Raw genomic sequence first — 15480 nt, 5'->3', positions numbered from 1 at the left:
TTATCCATGAAAACCTTTAGGTAATTGGCACATATCCACATACTGCCATTTTTATTGTGTTGCTTAAAACACACACACACAGATGTGCACCAAAGTTCCCTCACCATGCTTGTCTTTTTTTCAGTCTTTTCTGAATCTCTGCATAGCCTACCTTGTTGTTAATGTGTATCAGAGATAAACCAACTCCTACTTTACCACCCTGTCCCTGCTATCTGAAAAGACAAAAATCCTGAGAGATTTTGATTCCTGAATGCAGCTTCTTTATTTAGAGTAGGTGGCTTGTGCTCTCAGGTCAGTCAGAGTCAGGGCACCAGGAACCCAAAAGAAATTCCTGCTGAATTTGTTGCAGGTGGAAAACTAATGGAACAACATTGAACACAAAGTAAATAGCAATTATTAAAACCAGGAGAGTCTTTGTGGAAAAGTTTGTATTTTATTCGGGACAGGACAGAAAACAGAAGAGACCTGCATATTTTGTAAACCTTGGTAAAGTTTTAGAAAATGTTCCTTCTTTTCTTTTTGATAAAGGTGATTTATACTGCAGTGTTTTTACTACTTGACTGTCATTGTATTTAAAATATTATTCAGGTAAATTCACAATATTTCTAACTTTTTTTTAGGCACTGAAGAGGACGTAGTGAAGTCAAAGAAAACTTTCCGAAGTCAAGCTGTGGTAAATCAGAATGCAGAAACAGAGCTTATGCTGGAAGGAGATGATGACGCTGTTAGCCTGCTCCAAGAAAAAGAGATTGATAACCTTGCAGGTAATTATACTTTTCATTAGAATTAAGATAAGAGTCAAAAGGCTCTTTTAAGCTTGTTGGTTCTTAACCTTTGTGGTTAATGTCTTAATATTCACAGCCAAACATAACAATTGCAATATGAACAGATTCTTTGCATTTCAGATTTAATTGCTTCCTCTCTACTTCCTTGAGGTATGGACAGTGGGTACAAAGCATTTGCCCATTGCACAGTCTTTGAGCAGAGATGTGAGAAATAGCAATACCTCAAGTCCTTTTATTAGTGAGGGTCACTTGTTCAAAAGTCTGTAAATACCAATGTGAAACCTCCCACTTTTTTTTTTTTTTTTTTTTTTTGTGTGTGTGTGTGTTAAAGTGTAAACGGACTCATTCCACAAGTCAGGGTTTTGTGAGAGTGTGTTTGTGTCTGATCCCAAGTGCCATGCAGCTTCTGCAGAGAGACCTGCCCTCCTGCTGGCACCCAGTTCTCCCAGTGATGGAGTTGAGGAAGGTCTGCAGTATCTCAACCCATCTGTCGCAGCGAGAGAAAAAGTTGCCTGTTTTAAGCAAGGACTAAGAGAGAATGAAGCTGTAACCAAGCTTTGAACTTTGGGAGTTAGCATATGAGCTGGGAATGAACCCTCTGTAAATATGCATGAGGGAGCCCTTCTGGTCCTTTCCTGGGTGAAGGAATGCAGTGAGATCTGTTCATCTGTCTTCTAGCAGGTTCTGTTACAGCTTTGTCTTAGAGGTGATACTACCTTCCCTGGGAAGTAGTCTGGAAAAAAGGGCATATTGAAAGTTGAAAATGCATTTTCCTCTCAAATGGGATAAAACTGAGAAATATTAAATGTACTATGAAGTTTTTCAGATTAATTTACTTAGGAGTATCTTTATTAAACTACTCCACTAAAGGAGAGTTTTGTGATGTCATGGTTTTTTTCTGCATAACTGAATTTCTAAAATAGCTATCTTTGTTCCTGCACTTTCTTCTGATTCCATAGTAAAAATCTGTAGCAAAGATAAGATCATAAGTAGATGATTACAAAATAAAAATAAAATCAAAGCAAAACAAACCAAAATCCCACCAAAAAAAATGAAAAGGCTAAAAACCCCCAACAACCACCTACATGGAAATTAGTCTCATACTTTAGAACTAGAGCAGAGAGGGAGAAATAGATGTTTTTATTTGGGAGCAAGCATCAATATATGATTATCACAGTTAATATGTCACTCTACTTGCTTTCTCAATCTGCAGCCAGCTGCTGCTGAGACACTGTTGTTTAAAGTCAATAAAATAGTGCATCAAGCAGGACCATAACTGGGATAATTTGGGCAATGTCCCTTTCTCTTTTAGAAGGAAAACTCAGTACTGCTTTGGCTAAGTTCTTATATCTAAGAACAGTATTTCCAACTAAATATGCATACAGTAGTTTAAAAGGCTGTTTAGAGGATGAAATATGCATTTGAATTGAAATACTGATTAAAAAAAACTGCAAAGCGGGCATGAAAAATTTTTACCCAGTCTGGAAAATCTCAGTCAGATATGAAGTTTTCTCTATGCCACAATACTGACATTTTGTTCAAACACACTGATGCAATACTATTCTTACAGCTACATCCCTCTGCAAAAGCCTAGTATTTCAATGTGTCCTTAAAAATTAATGTGCAATTTATCCTTTTACTCAAGATTGCTGCTGGATGGCAGCCCCTGCTCCCTCAGGACATGGCACAGTCATTCTAGTCCTTTGCTTTTATTGTTCATAAAATTGGGAGATATTGTCAGTATTGCAAAAGCAGAAATAATAGAAAGTGAAGAAAAGAAAAAACCAACCCACTTTTGAAATATTGACAGGATGCCCTTGTGTTCCCTATCAATGCTAACAGAGCACGCAAACTGCTTCCAAGTGTGGTGAGGTGATGTGATAATGGTGCCATATGGTACCAAAACCTGTAAGCTTCTCAAAAAGAACCTACACTCCACTATCTCAGTTTTACCATTAGATTAACTGCAGCCTTTGCTACTCAACTCTCACTCATCTTTGGAGCTGATGTTGAGAGTTAGTGATCACACACAGTATCATACATGTCTTCTGTATATTTTAAATTGGTAAAAAAACCCATGAATCTCATGATACCCTCTCTTTAGCTGCTGATATTGCAGGATTTTCTGTACAATAAAACTGTTTTTCCAAGTTTTCAGTACATAAAATGTGGCCCTGAAACTTGAGTCCAATAACTGAAATCAAGAAAAGCAGTAGGCAAAGAAGGTGTGGGTTTTGCTTAAGAAGGTTTGAACAATCTCTGACAGCTCTGAAGAGCGGGTCCCAATAAAGCCACACTGTCTGTTCTTGTCTAATTCTAAAGAGTTATGTACATTTAGTATACATGATCTGGAAATCTTTGAGATCTATCTGGTTATGGTATAGCACAGCTTCATTTATATCTAGTTACTGCTCACAGTGAAATGACACATAGGAATTTCTATATTCAGATATGCCTCCAATTTAACTTTAAAGCTTAAATCAATTCAAACCTGATTTACAACGATTTGGATTGTCTCAGTAAGAGATAGGAATTAAACAAAATCTTTATAAACCAGGTTTCAATTGATTTAAGGTTGTCCACATTTAACTTAAACAATTTAGCATTGTTTATTCCATGAAACTAAGGCGCATTTTAAACAGATGAGGCCTTAGGTTCTAGAAAATTTTTAACTAAGAGGATATAAATAATACAATATTTTGATTTGTGAACTTAAAACTGAAAAAAAGGAAGTTTAAAACAGATTGAGATTGTTCATACAAAGTTATCTGTACATACCTTTTGTTCCAGAGACTCTTTATAGTTTTTCATCAACCATGTGGCACAAATCAATGTAAAGTTCACTTTGATAAATTGCATATGGTATGGAGAATTTTTAAATAATTATAGTCTGAATATTTTTATTATATAATCTTAGTATTCCATATGTTGCAATTGCAGTTGGTCAGATTTCATTATATTAAGTAACATTTTAATAAAATATGAAAATCTGATTCCATGTTATTATGGTCTTAGGATTATGACTTATAAGTTTGCATCACAATTTTTAACAAAAGCAGTATTGAAACTGTCTTACAGTATGAGTTAGCGAAAGATGTTCTTGTTTTAGCATTTTTGTATTAAAATATTTTACGTGTTTCTGTTTCAGTTTTATCTCCTTTTCTTCCCAGACTGTTCACTTCAAGAGGCAAGTCACATCTCTGTTAGAACTAATGACTGAGCTAGCCCAGTCAATTTTAACAGTTTCCTAATATATTGTGAATCTCTGGGTAATACAATCAAATCCACTGTAGTGACTTGATATTACTAACTCTTGTCCTTTTCCATTTATATTTCCTAATGCTGCAGTAGGGCTCTTAAATACTTACCTTTCTTTTAAGATCCTAAGAATTTAAATTTGCTAACAATTTGTCTCCTGCTTAGTAGGTGATTGTTTCAAAATTAAAAATATGTGGGTGTGTTCTAACATTATAAGCTTGCATTTTTACAAGGATATAAGGTAGTAGACCTAGTAGATATACAGTTTTCTTTTAACAAAGTTTGTTGTTTGGGTTGGGGTTTTATTTCAAAGTACTCATCTTGCATTAAAATAGGTCATTAAAAAAATTAATGTTGATCTACTCAGATTTTATAATTCTATTTTTAGGAAGATGTTTTCTTTGTTGTGAAGATGCATTTCACTTGCTGAGACTTGTTTGTGTGCATTTGAGAGCAGAATTTAGCCTTGACATTTTTGAAAGATACATGTTCTTAACTGGAGCACATTTCGTCTATTTTGTCATAGAGCTGGTGACAGCAACAAACATACCCCAACCAAGCAAGGGATCCTTGGTGGAATCTTTTGCTACTCTCTAAAAGAGCATTTTCTAGAAAGAAAGAAAGAAAGGAAATAAAAATAGGAGGATATGATGCTTTGAGTTATTTTAGGAAGACAAAGGGCTTTGGCAGGCATCTGGTTACTTGCGTGGGCTCAATCAACTCAGAAGCTGACTTCCTCATCAGCCACAGTGAATTACAGCCTCACAACACTCTTGCAAGAATAAATACATGTTATTTGCTCCATTATATCAGCAGATTGAGCAACTCAACTCACAAGGAACGCCACTAACTGCCTTTAATGAATCTTAGTCTTACTGTATCATAACCTTCAGTACAGAATCTTCCCTTCTTCTTGGACATCTGCCTTGAGGTGGAAAGAGCCTCCCCCCTAGTACAAATGGGCCAGGAATTTTGATACAGATGCAGCATCCCAGCACTGCCATAACTTTTAGCAACTTTGAACTTCAGAGTAAAAATATTTCTAGGAAGCAAAGCTATTACTGATGAGCAAGAGCTGATCTTTCATCTGAGCCAGCAGCAGTAGCAAGTCCACACTGGCCTGAGGACTAAATGTGAAAAGCCTTCTCTCCAGACTTCTTGGGAGTGTGCTGAGTGTATTGACTTACTGCCCTGTGCTAAGGAACACGCTAGGTCAGGGGGATTTGACAGCTTGTATTATTATTAATGAGATATAAGACCTTTCACTTCCAGGTCATCTGTTTGAAGTCCAGACAAACATTATCAACATCTGTTTTGTGACCTATGCAATATAAGCCTTTTCTCTCTTTTCAGACAAACTAACAGAAAGCATCATAATTTGACCAATTTCCAAATGAAAAAATTTTAGATGATGTCATTAGAGGGAATTGGAATAGTGCCAAAATTTGGACTACACACAGTTACAATTGAAGTTGTATAGCAGTACAAAAAGAAAAATTAAAAAAGATAAATTATTTGGCCCGTGGGGAAATTTTCTATTCCAGGTTTTAACAAAGAGCTCATTTACATTTCTGAAATTATGTTGAAGTCTCACATAGGATCAGATGCAGCAATAAAACCACTAACACGTCAAGGAACTGCACCTAAAGCCACACAAAAACTTGCAAAATAAATAATTTTTACGGAAAACATATATTTTTACTCATATTCAGAGGTATAATACGCATTTGAAATTTATAGACATACATTCTGAGTTACAGTAACACTTCTTTTGGCCAAAGTCTGACAAGGAATTTTCTTTACAAGAGTTGACCAGTGTAGGACAATCTCTGGTACGCAAAGCTGCTTGAAACTTTTTCTTACTTATTCCTAAGGAGTGAAGGAGGACCATATTTTCTTGAGTTTTCTTCTGTTGCCATTCTCAAAATGTTAATAATATATGTAGCATTATTTCTATTGGTTTTGTTAACAAGCTAAACAGGTAGACAAACAGAAGGTTTTCTTAATGAAAAAAAAAAAAAAAAACCCTAAATCCACAAACTTGAGCTTCTACTGAGAAGGCAGATTTTCAAATTATTAGATTTTTCAGGCGTATAAAAATAATGCATTTGAGGCCAACCAGAGAAAATTTTGTTGCATTATCTGCTGTTAGAGTAATGGGTTGAAGAAAAGACCAAATTGCATTGCTACTGTCTCCAGCAGTGACCACAGCCTACTCAGGACGGAAAGGAAAGGAAAGGAAAGGAAAGGAAAGGAAAGGAAAGGAAAGGAAAGGAAAGGAAAGGAAAGGAAAGGAAAGGAAAGGAAAGGAAAGGAAAGGAAAGGAAAGGAAAGGAAAGGAAAGGAAAGGAAAGGAAAGGAAAGGAAAGGAAAGGAAAGGAAAGGAAAGGAAAGGAAAGGAAAGGGGAAAGGGAAAAGGAAAGGGAAAAGGAAAGGGAAAAGGAAAAGGAATTCATCTTCCTCTCTCCTGGAGAACAAAGCACAACAGTGGTTCCAAGGGTGATATCATCTTCCCTCTCCAACTCTTCTCCTCCTGCCCTGATGTGTCCTCTCCCATGGGGCTGGGGGAGCCCTGTTGTCCATCATATTCTCTCCTTCTCCTGCAGCAGCTGCCATGCACGCACCAGTGGCTCTGATGGTCTGGAGTGGCCCAGAGGGCAGAAAGCAACAACCATAAGGGAAACCCAGCAAGAACTGTAGCAAGTACACAGTGGTGCTTCCTAATAATTCCGTCTCAGCCTCTAACAGCTTGTACCTCTGATATTTCCAGAGCCAGAGGTAGTCTTTATCAGCTTGCTCGCTGTTTTCCTTCTTTCTTTCTTTCTTTCTTTCTTTCCTTCCCATTTTATTTCTCTTCTCCCTCTTACACTCTCTTTTTCTCTCTGTCTAGAGGTGGCTAAGGTACCTTAAGCTTTGCCATACTTTATGCTTTTTTCAAGTATGTTTATCTATGTGCACACACAAATAAGTCAGTTAAGTAACAAATATAAAAGTTTCAACAGAAAATACAAAAAAGTCTGAATATTTCTCCTAGTTTTTTAAGCTTCCAAATGGAAACTCTTCACTGAATTCAGCATGCACTACTAAGTAGGTTTTTTTTTTTTCCTTTCAAACTTCATTATTATTGCAAATTAGCATTCAAGATAGGAATTTCATTGGGGCAGTTGCTTGTTTGGGAAAGTGACAGGAATGTGGAAGAAGAGTGATTCCGTTTCCCATTCTATGATAGATACGTAACCACATAAGCCTTTTACTTCCAAACATGGAAATTTAATTCAGCCAGATTTTCGTAGTTTCTGTTTTTTGTGTATTCAGATTTTGATCCTCAAGCCTAACTATAAAAAAGAAAAACATATTTGTTTAAGTTTAATTTGGAGTGTAGATTCAGGCATAAACTGAAAACAATTATACTTTTGATATGTAGTTGGCTTTCACACTAAAAAAGAAAAAGGCCCAGAGTTTCTATAGCATACTATTTTTAGACAGCTCAGTGTTTATTCTAATCATTTTTTCCATATTACTATCCAAAATATCTTAATATTTTATAAGGTGGTTGTCAGTCACATATGATAGTGTTCCTAAGCACAGCTTTGAAGAACTCTTCTCTTTGTACCTTAGTACAGCAACTCTGTCTGGGCATCTTCAGCTTTTAAAATGACAACCAGATTTCCTGCTTTCCTAGCTTTAAAATTAAATCAGTTCAAACTCTGTTGGACTGTATTTATGAGTGGCTCTGAGAGTGCTTCATGTTTTGTTACTGTCCACTGATAACAGTGTATTTAACTTGTTTTTCCATACATTACAAAACTCTTTTTTGAAATTTCTCAGGCTGCAAAATTAGACTACAGTGGAGCCTCTGACTTCACAGATCTGTAGCTTCTCCCTTTTCCTGACGTGCCACACCCTGGATGGAACTGGTTATTCCATCAAAGGTCAAGCAGATGAGCTACATGATATATAGGAGACTCTGGGAAGACAGGCCTAGACATAAGGAATCTCCACCATTTTGCATCTTATTTCTTCTTCACTATGTAATTGGTTCCCATGAAAATATCCATTTATTCTTCACAGGAACATATTAGGACTGGACCACCATAGATTAGTTGAAGGAATGTTTTCAGAACTGTGTTGACAGTATCTATGTTTAAACTAAGTACTTTCACTGACCTTTGAACAGGACTTTTTTTGCCTTTCTTTTTTTCCTCTGAAGCCAATTAGATCAGCCAAGAAGACATTTGGTTAGTCTTGGTTTAATTAACCAGAAATTCTACCAGAGGTGGCCTCATCCCATGCTTTTAGCTCGGCTTTCTAAAGAAACAAGGTTTACGTAAGCACACCCTGTTAGTCTCTGTCATTTCTGAACCAGGAAGCCATTTTGAACAAACTTTTAAACAAGAGTAGACTTGAGAAGCAATAAAATTTCAGCAATGGAATCAGGTTGTTAAGGAAAAAAAGGCTGAATGACAGAGCCTGCCACATCACTGCTCCTTTCAATAGGTACCAGAGGATATTTGTGGAAGAGTCTTTTGAATTGCCCCAACTGTAGGAATGCAATACATGCAGCAAACTAGTAGACAGAGTTGCACTAGAATTGGCTCTGGTGTGGTTTAGAGATACTGATATTTTCAGAAAATTTAGAAGTTAACAACTGCTGCATCTCAAGTGATTTTTCCAAATATACCTGTCAAGTTATACGCTGATCCGACAACCTATGTCTTCATTCCCACACAGATATAGGAGTTACTATCTATATAAGTGAATTTTAAAATATCATGAGCTATCTGAACATAATATTTCTGTTCGCTCTGGTCTCAAGAAATACAACACTTACAGTTTTTCTGAAGAGCTTTTCCATAATGGAGACTGGAAGGAATGAAAGCAGAAGGGCTTATTTCCTTAAATTTCTAATCAATCAAGCCCTATGGGCATGACAAGGTACACAAACTGGACTGTATAAGATACCTGTCAAGTCTGGTTTGCTCAGACTGGCATCTGGGATTTGATCCCTTGTGTTCCTGACTCGTTAGCTCGAGTTCCTGTTTCAGTGGTATAGAATTATATCAGGCTTTTCTCTCTGCTTTCTCCTTTCTTCTTTAAATGAACATTAAACATGTTATTCTTTTGAACATTAAATATATGCTTTTCTAAGGTATTTTTTTCTGTTACTTTTCAATTAAATAGCTAGCTACAGTGACTCTCCCAGAGACAAAAATTGTTACTTATGTGAGTGTGTTCAGCATCACTTAAGGTTTTCTAGGTTGAAAATATATTAAGTTTTACCTGAGAATGAGGAGGGAGCTAGTGCAGGTCCCGCTGCATCAGTGTAGAATACTCACATCTGGATGCACCATTTAACAATCAAGTTCTTAAGTTTCTAAACCATCTTACTTTACTCAGTCCTTCCAGGGTATAGCTTCAGGCAGAGCACACGGTGTGAATCTAATTTTGAAGTGGCAAATATGTGCATTGCAGTAGTGAGGTCCCTATTCCAAATATATACATTTCTGGCCAGATGTAGATCATTAGGGGGAGTCTTGACTATTATTAATACCTGATCGTCTGGGAGGTTGGCACTTGGACACGTCCTGGAAAAACTCTAAAGCCATGTAAGCCATTCAGAACGTCAGCACATTCAGGAGTTCTCATGTGTGCCACAGAGTAAATTTGACTTTACATGCAAAAGGGAGCAAATGTTGTGTTTCTGAGTTACTTTGAGCTGTTAGACACGCAGCTAATTGCTCCACAGGACCTTCAGTGGTTCAGTAAGACTGACTTTGGTTTCCTGTTGAGTTTGTCTCTGCATATTCTCTAACTATTCTATTAAGTGGTTGCTTTCTATCACACTTGGAACAATATAAAGAAATAGTTATTCCTAGGAATATTGGGAGGCATGTTTTCCCTCAGGAAGAAGTACTATTTAATATTTTTCTTTTAATGACACCAGGAAAGTATAGAATTAAAAAAATAATAATTTACCCGTGAAGATGCATATGTCACTTAATTCAAATATATAGGTATGTATATGTTTGAGATAAAATTACTTTTTTCTTCTCAAGCAACGCTATATTTAACTATTTTCACAATCTCATCAAAATTATGTAATTCTTTCTTACTATTTTATCCACAGATATAATATGCAAGATTGTTTTTATTTACATTTGCTTTTTAATCAAACACATTTGCTTGCTGTTATGGCAACCACTTAAGACAATTGAATTTCTGTAATTGTTTAGTCATTGTTGTTGAAAAAGATCATTTAAGCTGATCTTTGATGTTAGTAGTAGTAGTGTTACATGCTTTATGAAGGAAAGGGGGGAAAAGTAGGGAAAATCTTGAATATCGGGGCCTATCTGCACTGGCTATGACATTTAAACAAACAAAAAAAAAAGTCAATCCCTCTCTCACAATATGAAACATATGATTGTGCAGGAGTAAAAAGCCAACAAAATAAGCTTGGATATCTCTGAAAAGAGGGGAAATGGATTTGGGGTATTATTCAGTGGTGGAAGAGAAAACCAAGATTATAGTCATATTTAGACTTTGATTCTGGTTTTTGCATTTAAAAAGTTGTGCAAATTATCTTTAATGAAACTGTTGAAAGTAATGAGTAAAGGGAGCTGTATTTGTACATTCTTATAAGGGCCTTGGCTTCAGTGAAGTTACTGCTTTCAAGTATTTGCTATAGCGGAGAACAAATTGGGGGCAGCCATCCTCATGTAAGTTCAATATATTTACTGCAGAAATCTTTTTAAAGGGTAGTTTGAATCAAATTTATGATGACAAAGAGAACAAAAATAGACTAAATTATGTGAATTGTTTAGGCATCTTACCTTGTTTACTTGTTATTTACTTGGTACTGCATGTGTTGTATTAGATGTTAAATGGTTGAAATATTTTTCAAACCAAAGAGCTTTTCCCAAAGGATCCTGGTACCTATACTTCTTTCTACTTCCATGCTATGTGACTTTCATTTCAAGAAACTCTGAAGTTTTTGTGTGCTTGTGCATGCGTTACATCTGGTATTTTTAAGTATAAGGATTTTTATACATTTCAAATACAACTCAGTGCCAGATACACCTGGCTTTACAGTTAAAGTGCTGAGGAAATTTCAGTTGTCTTATTTCAGGTATCTTGTGAGTGATTTTTAGTTATTATTCTTATTATCTAAAATTCTTGTTCATGTCATATCAAATTACAGAATTTCATTTATGCAAACTATATTACATAGTGAAAGTATTGGTTTCAGTTAATCTATGTTGAATGTATGTATATGAAAAAGATCTATATACTTTTTCTTTTAAACCAGTATCAGTTAAAAATTAAATATGCCAACACCCACCTGTTTTTTTTCAGAGTAATTACCATCAGGTTGTAAAATTAAATTGGTTGAGCTGATTGGATATGTTTTCAAAGTACTTGTCCCAGCTAATACTTTTTGTTTCTGGGTAATCACCAAAATTTTATTTTAAAAGTTAGACTTCCAGGCCTGCGGCAGGTAAATGTCTTTTTTCATAATTCAGCATATAAAAGCATATACCTGACCCTCCTTGGGAGTAATTGTGCCCAATCTTCTTAGCAGATATACCTCCAGTGTAATTTTCAGGCCCATGAATGTAACACGTGTTTAGCTCTTACAGCTAAAAATGACAATTTATGAAAATGAAAATATATTAAATAATAAGTTCAAAATACCATTCTTTAGCAGCTTTCTTTAAGAGGTGTAATTTTACTGATATTCCATTAGCAGATAACAAACTTTTAAACCTAACAGAACATTTGATTTGCTTTACTTGAACTTGAAAAATACAAAAGCTAAGTTACAAGAACAGGGAATGAAGTCTCTGTTTAACAAAAATTACGCAGGGGAGCAGGGAAGTTACATTCTGCTTTTATTCACTGGGACCTTCTAATTTCGCAATTATTTACTTTTGGAAAGAAAATATTATTTTAAAAGGTAGATGTGTGGTAGAGTTTATTTTAGAAATGTAAATCACATGTGCTGACCACAGGGATCAGGCAAAAGGGAAAAATCACCATTTGAACAGACTGCTAGACCTGTGTGTCTGAAGGGATTTCTGGACTCGTTTTAAGGCCAGAACTTCTCTGGTAGGTCGCTTTCTGTTGCGGTCGCCCCGATAGCTTCGGAGAGGTGCGGGAGAGGCATTGAAACGATCCTTAAAGACAGATGCTTTTGCTTAGAGTCCCAAGAGCTGACAAGCACCCTACACACGGGTCCCCCTCCACAATCCCCAGCTTGTTGGGCGAAGCGAGGCAGCCACAGGTTGTCTTTTCCCCCGGAGCGGGAAGGGCAGCGCGCTCGGTGCCGCCCGCGGTTCCTGCGCTGCGCGGGGAGCGCCCGGCAGCATCCCCGGGCGCCGCTGCTGCGGCTCCTCTCCCCCGGGCAGCACGGCCCTGGCCCCGGCCTTCTCGGGGCCGCAGCCGCGCTGGAAATGAATATTTACATCCCCTGGAAAAGCGCAGCCCGCCACCGCCGAGGGGCCGGGCGGAGGCTGGAGCCGAAGCTCGTTATCCTTCCCGAATGCGAATGAGCCCGTCCCGCGGCTCTTGGCTCAGGTGCGCTCAGCTTTTGTTTCATTAGATTATCAATTGGGTTTGGGAAGGAGACGCAGAGCTTCCCGATAGCTCGGTGCCATATGGAAAATCTGCGCTATTTTGATTATGCTCTATGTAAACATTTTAATATCGGATCCTTAAAATCCAGAGACTATCCCAAAGGGGATTAAAACATAATCCTCTCTCTCTATAGCTGTAGTGGATTAATTTCGTATTCTCTCAGTGGCTGGCTTGCTCCCTGAAGGCTACAACAAAAAGACTCAGTGCTCCTTAAACATGCTATGGAATTGCAAGTTGTAATTGGAGATTTCCAAAGGACAAGTGTAAAAATGAAACACTGCTAATACCGATTTTTTTTTTTCCATTTTGTGCTTTAAGAAGAGGAGAAGTCTGTAAAGATATTTTTAAACTTAGTTTGAACATCCCCTTTCCTAAAATCCCATAATGTGACTGCTATTTATTTTGTTTTATTGGGTTTTTTTTTGTTGTTTTTTTTTTCCCTTGTTCGTTTGTTTTTTGGTGGGGTTTTTTGGGGGTTTTGTTTGTTTGTTGGTTTGGTTTTGGGGGGATTTGTTTTGGTTGTTTTTTTCCCCAGAAAAAAAAAAATAAGAAAATCTTTTCTCATCTGCAAAGTACAGTAATGCTTATTCCTTGTCGCACTGTGCTATCCCTGACATGTTTACCTTGCAACAAATCTAGGGTGTCTTTTGAGTAGAATGCAGGGCAGATGCCAAGGTACCAGTTTGGGAGGGAGCTCGGAGACTTTTCTCGGGAGGAGTAGAAAGCCAGAAATCCCCGATTTCCCCTGCCTTCAGGAACGGGCTAAGAAGCGACTGTTCCCTTTGCCTCCACGTTCACCCCTGCTTTTGCAGCTCTGCCCCCTGCTCCAGTCCGCGAGGGCGCATCACCCGCTAGCCGGGGCGCACCATTGTCTTCGCATGAATGGCAGATTATAGGGTTTGGCCTTTTGGCCATTAAATAGCGGTGGCTTTATTTTTGTTTTAGCCACACAACACAAGGGAAAAAGAGGTAATTGGATTAAATTGATGTTCTTCCTTCTGGGATTCAGCAAAGCCCACAAACGCCTCCTTAAAGTGATAGAATATCAGGTCGTTTCCAGGACGCGTCTTTCGAAGGCGCTTTTCTCCCCGCACAAAGGCCCGGGAGCCCATCACCCTGCGCCGGGCCAAGTGTGCCCGACAAGGGACAGAGGAGGGGTAGGGCGCTCTGCTTGAGAGGGCAAGTGCTTCTGCAGGGCAGGGAACCGCCGGCTGCCCAGACCCCCCTTCTGTAAACACAAAGAAAGGGGGCCTGGGGAATAGAAACCCAAATCCACTTGTAATCGTACAAGAGAATCGGGCGTAATTACTTGAGCAACCTAGATGAAGATTGATGAGGCTTTAAAGCGGCGTTTCGGATCGATCACCCTGCCCTTTGGAGCCTCCAGCCGGGCTTCCCCGGCTCGGATCGGCTCCTTTCCCACCGCCAAGGGAGGGAGAGAAGATGGAGGCGAGACTGGGAGAGCAGCAAGGCAAGCCCGGCGCATGTGATTCCGATCAGCTGACTGGGGTCAAGAGGCTACCTCGGTTTATTAGGAGATGGAAAACAATAAAATGAAAGAAAATAGAGTTTGTATCAATATTATCCCGTCCGCCACGCTGGGCTGCTGAAAGCTGTCACTGAAACTGTGCGTTTTAGCTTCCCCCTGTACGCACAGCAATCCCTGCCTTCCTCTTTATTTATTTTGCAGCGTAAATGACAAAATATTGTGCAATAAGGGCTCAAATTGGGTGTTACAGTAAAGTAAAGCATTAACAACATGACAGTTAGATGCGCCGATACAGGAGTAATTTGGGCTAAGTGAGTAATTTGAAGTGCTGCTTGCAAGAGCTGGTAGTGCAGTGCTGGGGGAGGAGGAGAGGGCGCATCCGAGGCGCTGGCCCCGGTGCGAGCCGTGGCCCCGGGCTCGGCTCGGCCGCGCCAGCGCCCGCACGGCGCTGCTGGAGGGGCGAGCGGCCGGGGACGGCAGCGGGAGGCTCACGGCTCTCTGCCCCCTGAGCTGGGGTCCTCTTATCGCAAGGGAGATATTTTTTTTTTAGCTGCGTATAACAAGCAAACGCTGTTTAGTACCTCCTGAGATGGTCAGTTTGCCAGTTTCTAAAAGGTGCATCAGTCAGGTGATGAGCCCAGCTTCTCAATACTGGAGTTGTATTCTTTATGTGTCGGATGCGTGTTTGTACACCTATGTGGCTCTGTGTGTTTATGTATGTATATACAAATTATCCCACAGGCTTTCGTGGTTAAATCTAGAACAATATTTCATACATAATATTTTCTTCGAAGCAAGTAAGCTTCCTAAACACGGCCGCTGTCAGCTTTAACAGAAGATGGCATTGATATTGAAAATAAGATGGTTAAAAAGCGATCTTCTTGTCTTTTGGATTGTTTTGGGTTTTGTTTTCTTGAGTTAAAATCTAACAGTTTGTGTGGAGAAGGCTGCCTTTTACAATAGGTTTTCCCCATCTCATCTTTTGAATGCCCGTGAAAGCATCTTGTTAAGGAAGATATTTGAGCGAAGTATTGTTACAGTAATTTTAAAAGGATAAGCGGCAGCGAGTTGAAACAAAAATTATTTTGCCGTAAATGTATTTAATGATGCTAGCTTTTATGTGCACGGGGAATTAAAATAGGTGCCAAAAAAAAAAAAAAAAAAAAAAAGGGAAAAAAGCCCCCAAACAACAAAACCCCCTGGCATTTGGCGTTACTTGTCCGAGTCGAGGCCTGGATCCAGACTTAAAAATAATGCCCCCAGGCCTCGCAGGGTCAGTGTGGCGGGCAGGGGCTGCGGGCTGCCCTGCCCTGC

General features: G+C 38.6%; 1 protein-coding gene across 9 annotated transcripts in view; it reads left to right on the top strand.

Annotated features, from left to right (window-relative positions):
* Nucleotides 1-15480, top strand: part of NBEA (neurobeachin) — a 452703-nt gene that overhangs the window by 287282 nt on the left and 149941 nt on the right. For all 9 annotated transcript variants that reach the window (XM_064409011.1, XM_064409015.1, XM_064409017.1 and 6 more), the window contains one exon: nt 621-764. In XM_064409011.1, coding sequence (XP_064265081.1) covers nt 621-764 — 144 coding nt within the window. The remainder of the gene's footprint in view (nt 1-620; nt 765-15480) is intronic.

This window comes from Passer domesticus, chromosome 2 (genome assembly GCF_036417665.1).
Source record: "Passer domesticus isolate bPasDom1 chromosome 2, bPasDom1.hap1, whole genome shotgun sequence".
Classification (NCBI taxonomy): Eukaryota; Metazoa; Chordata; class Aves; order Passeriformes; family Passeridae; genus Passer; species Passer domesticus.
Note: the sequence above shows the minus strand (reverse complement) of the source record. Positions and strands in the feature narration are given on the sequence as shown.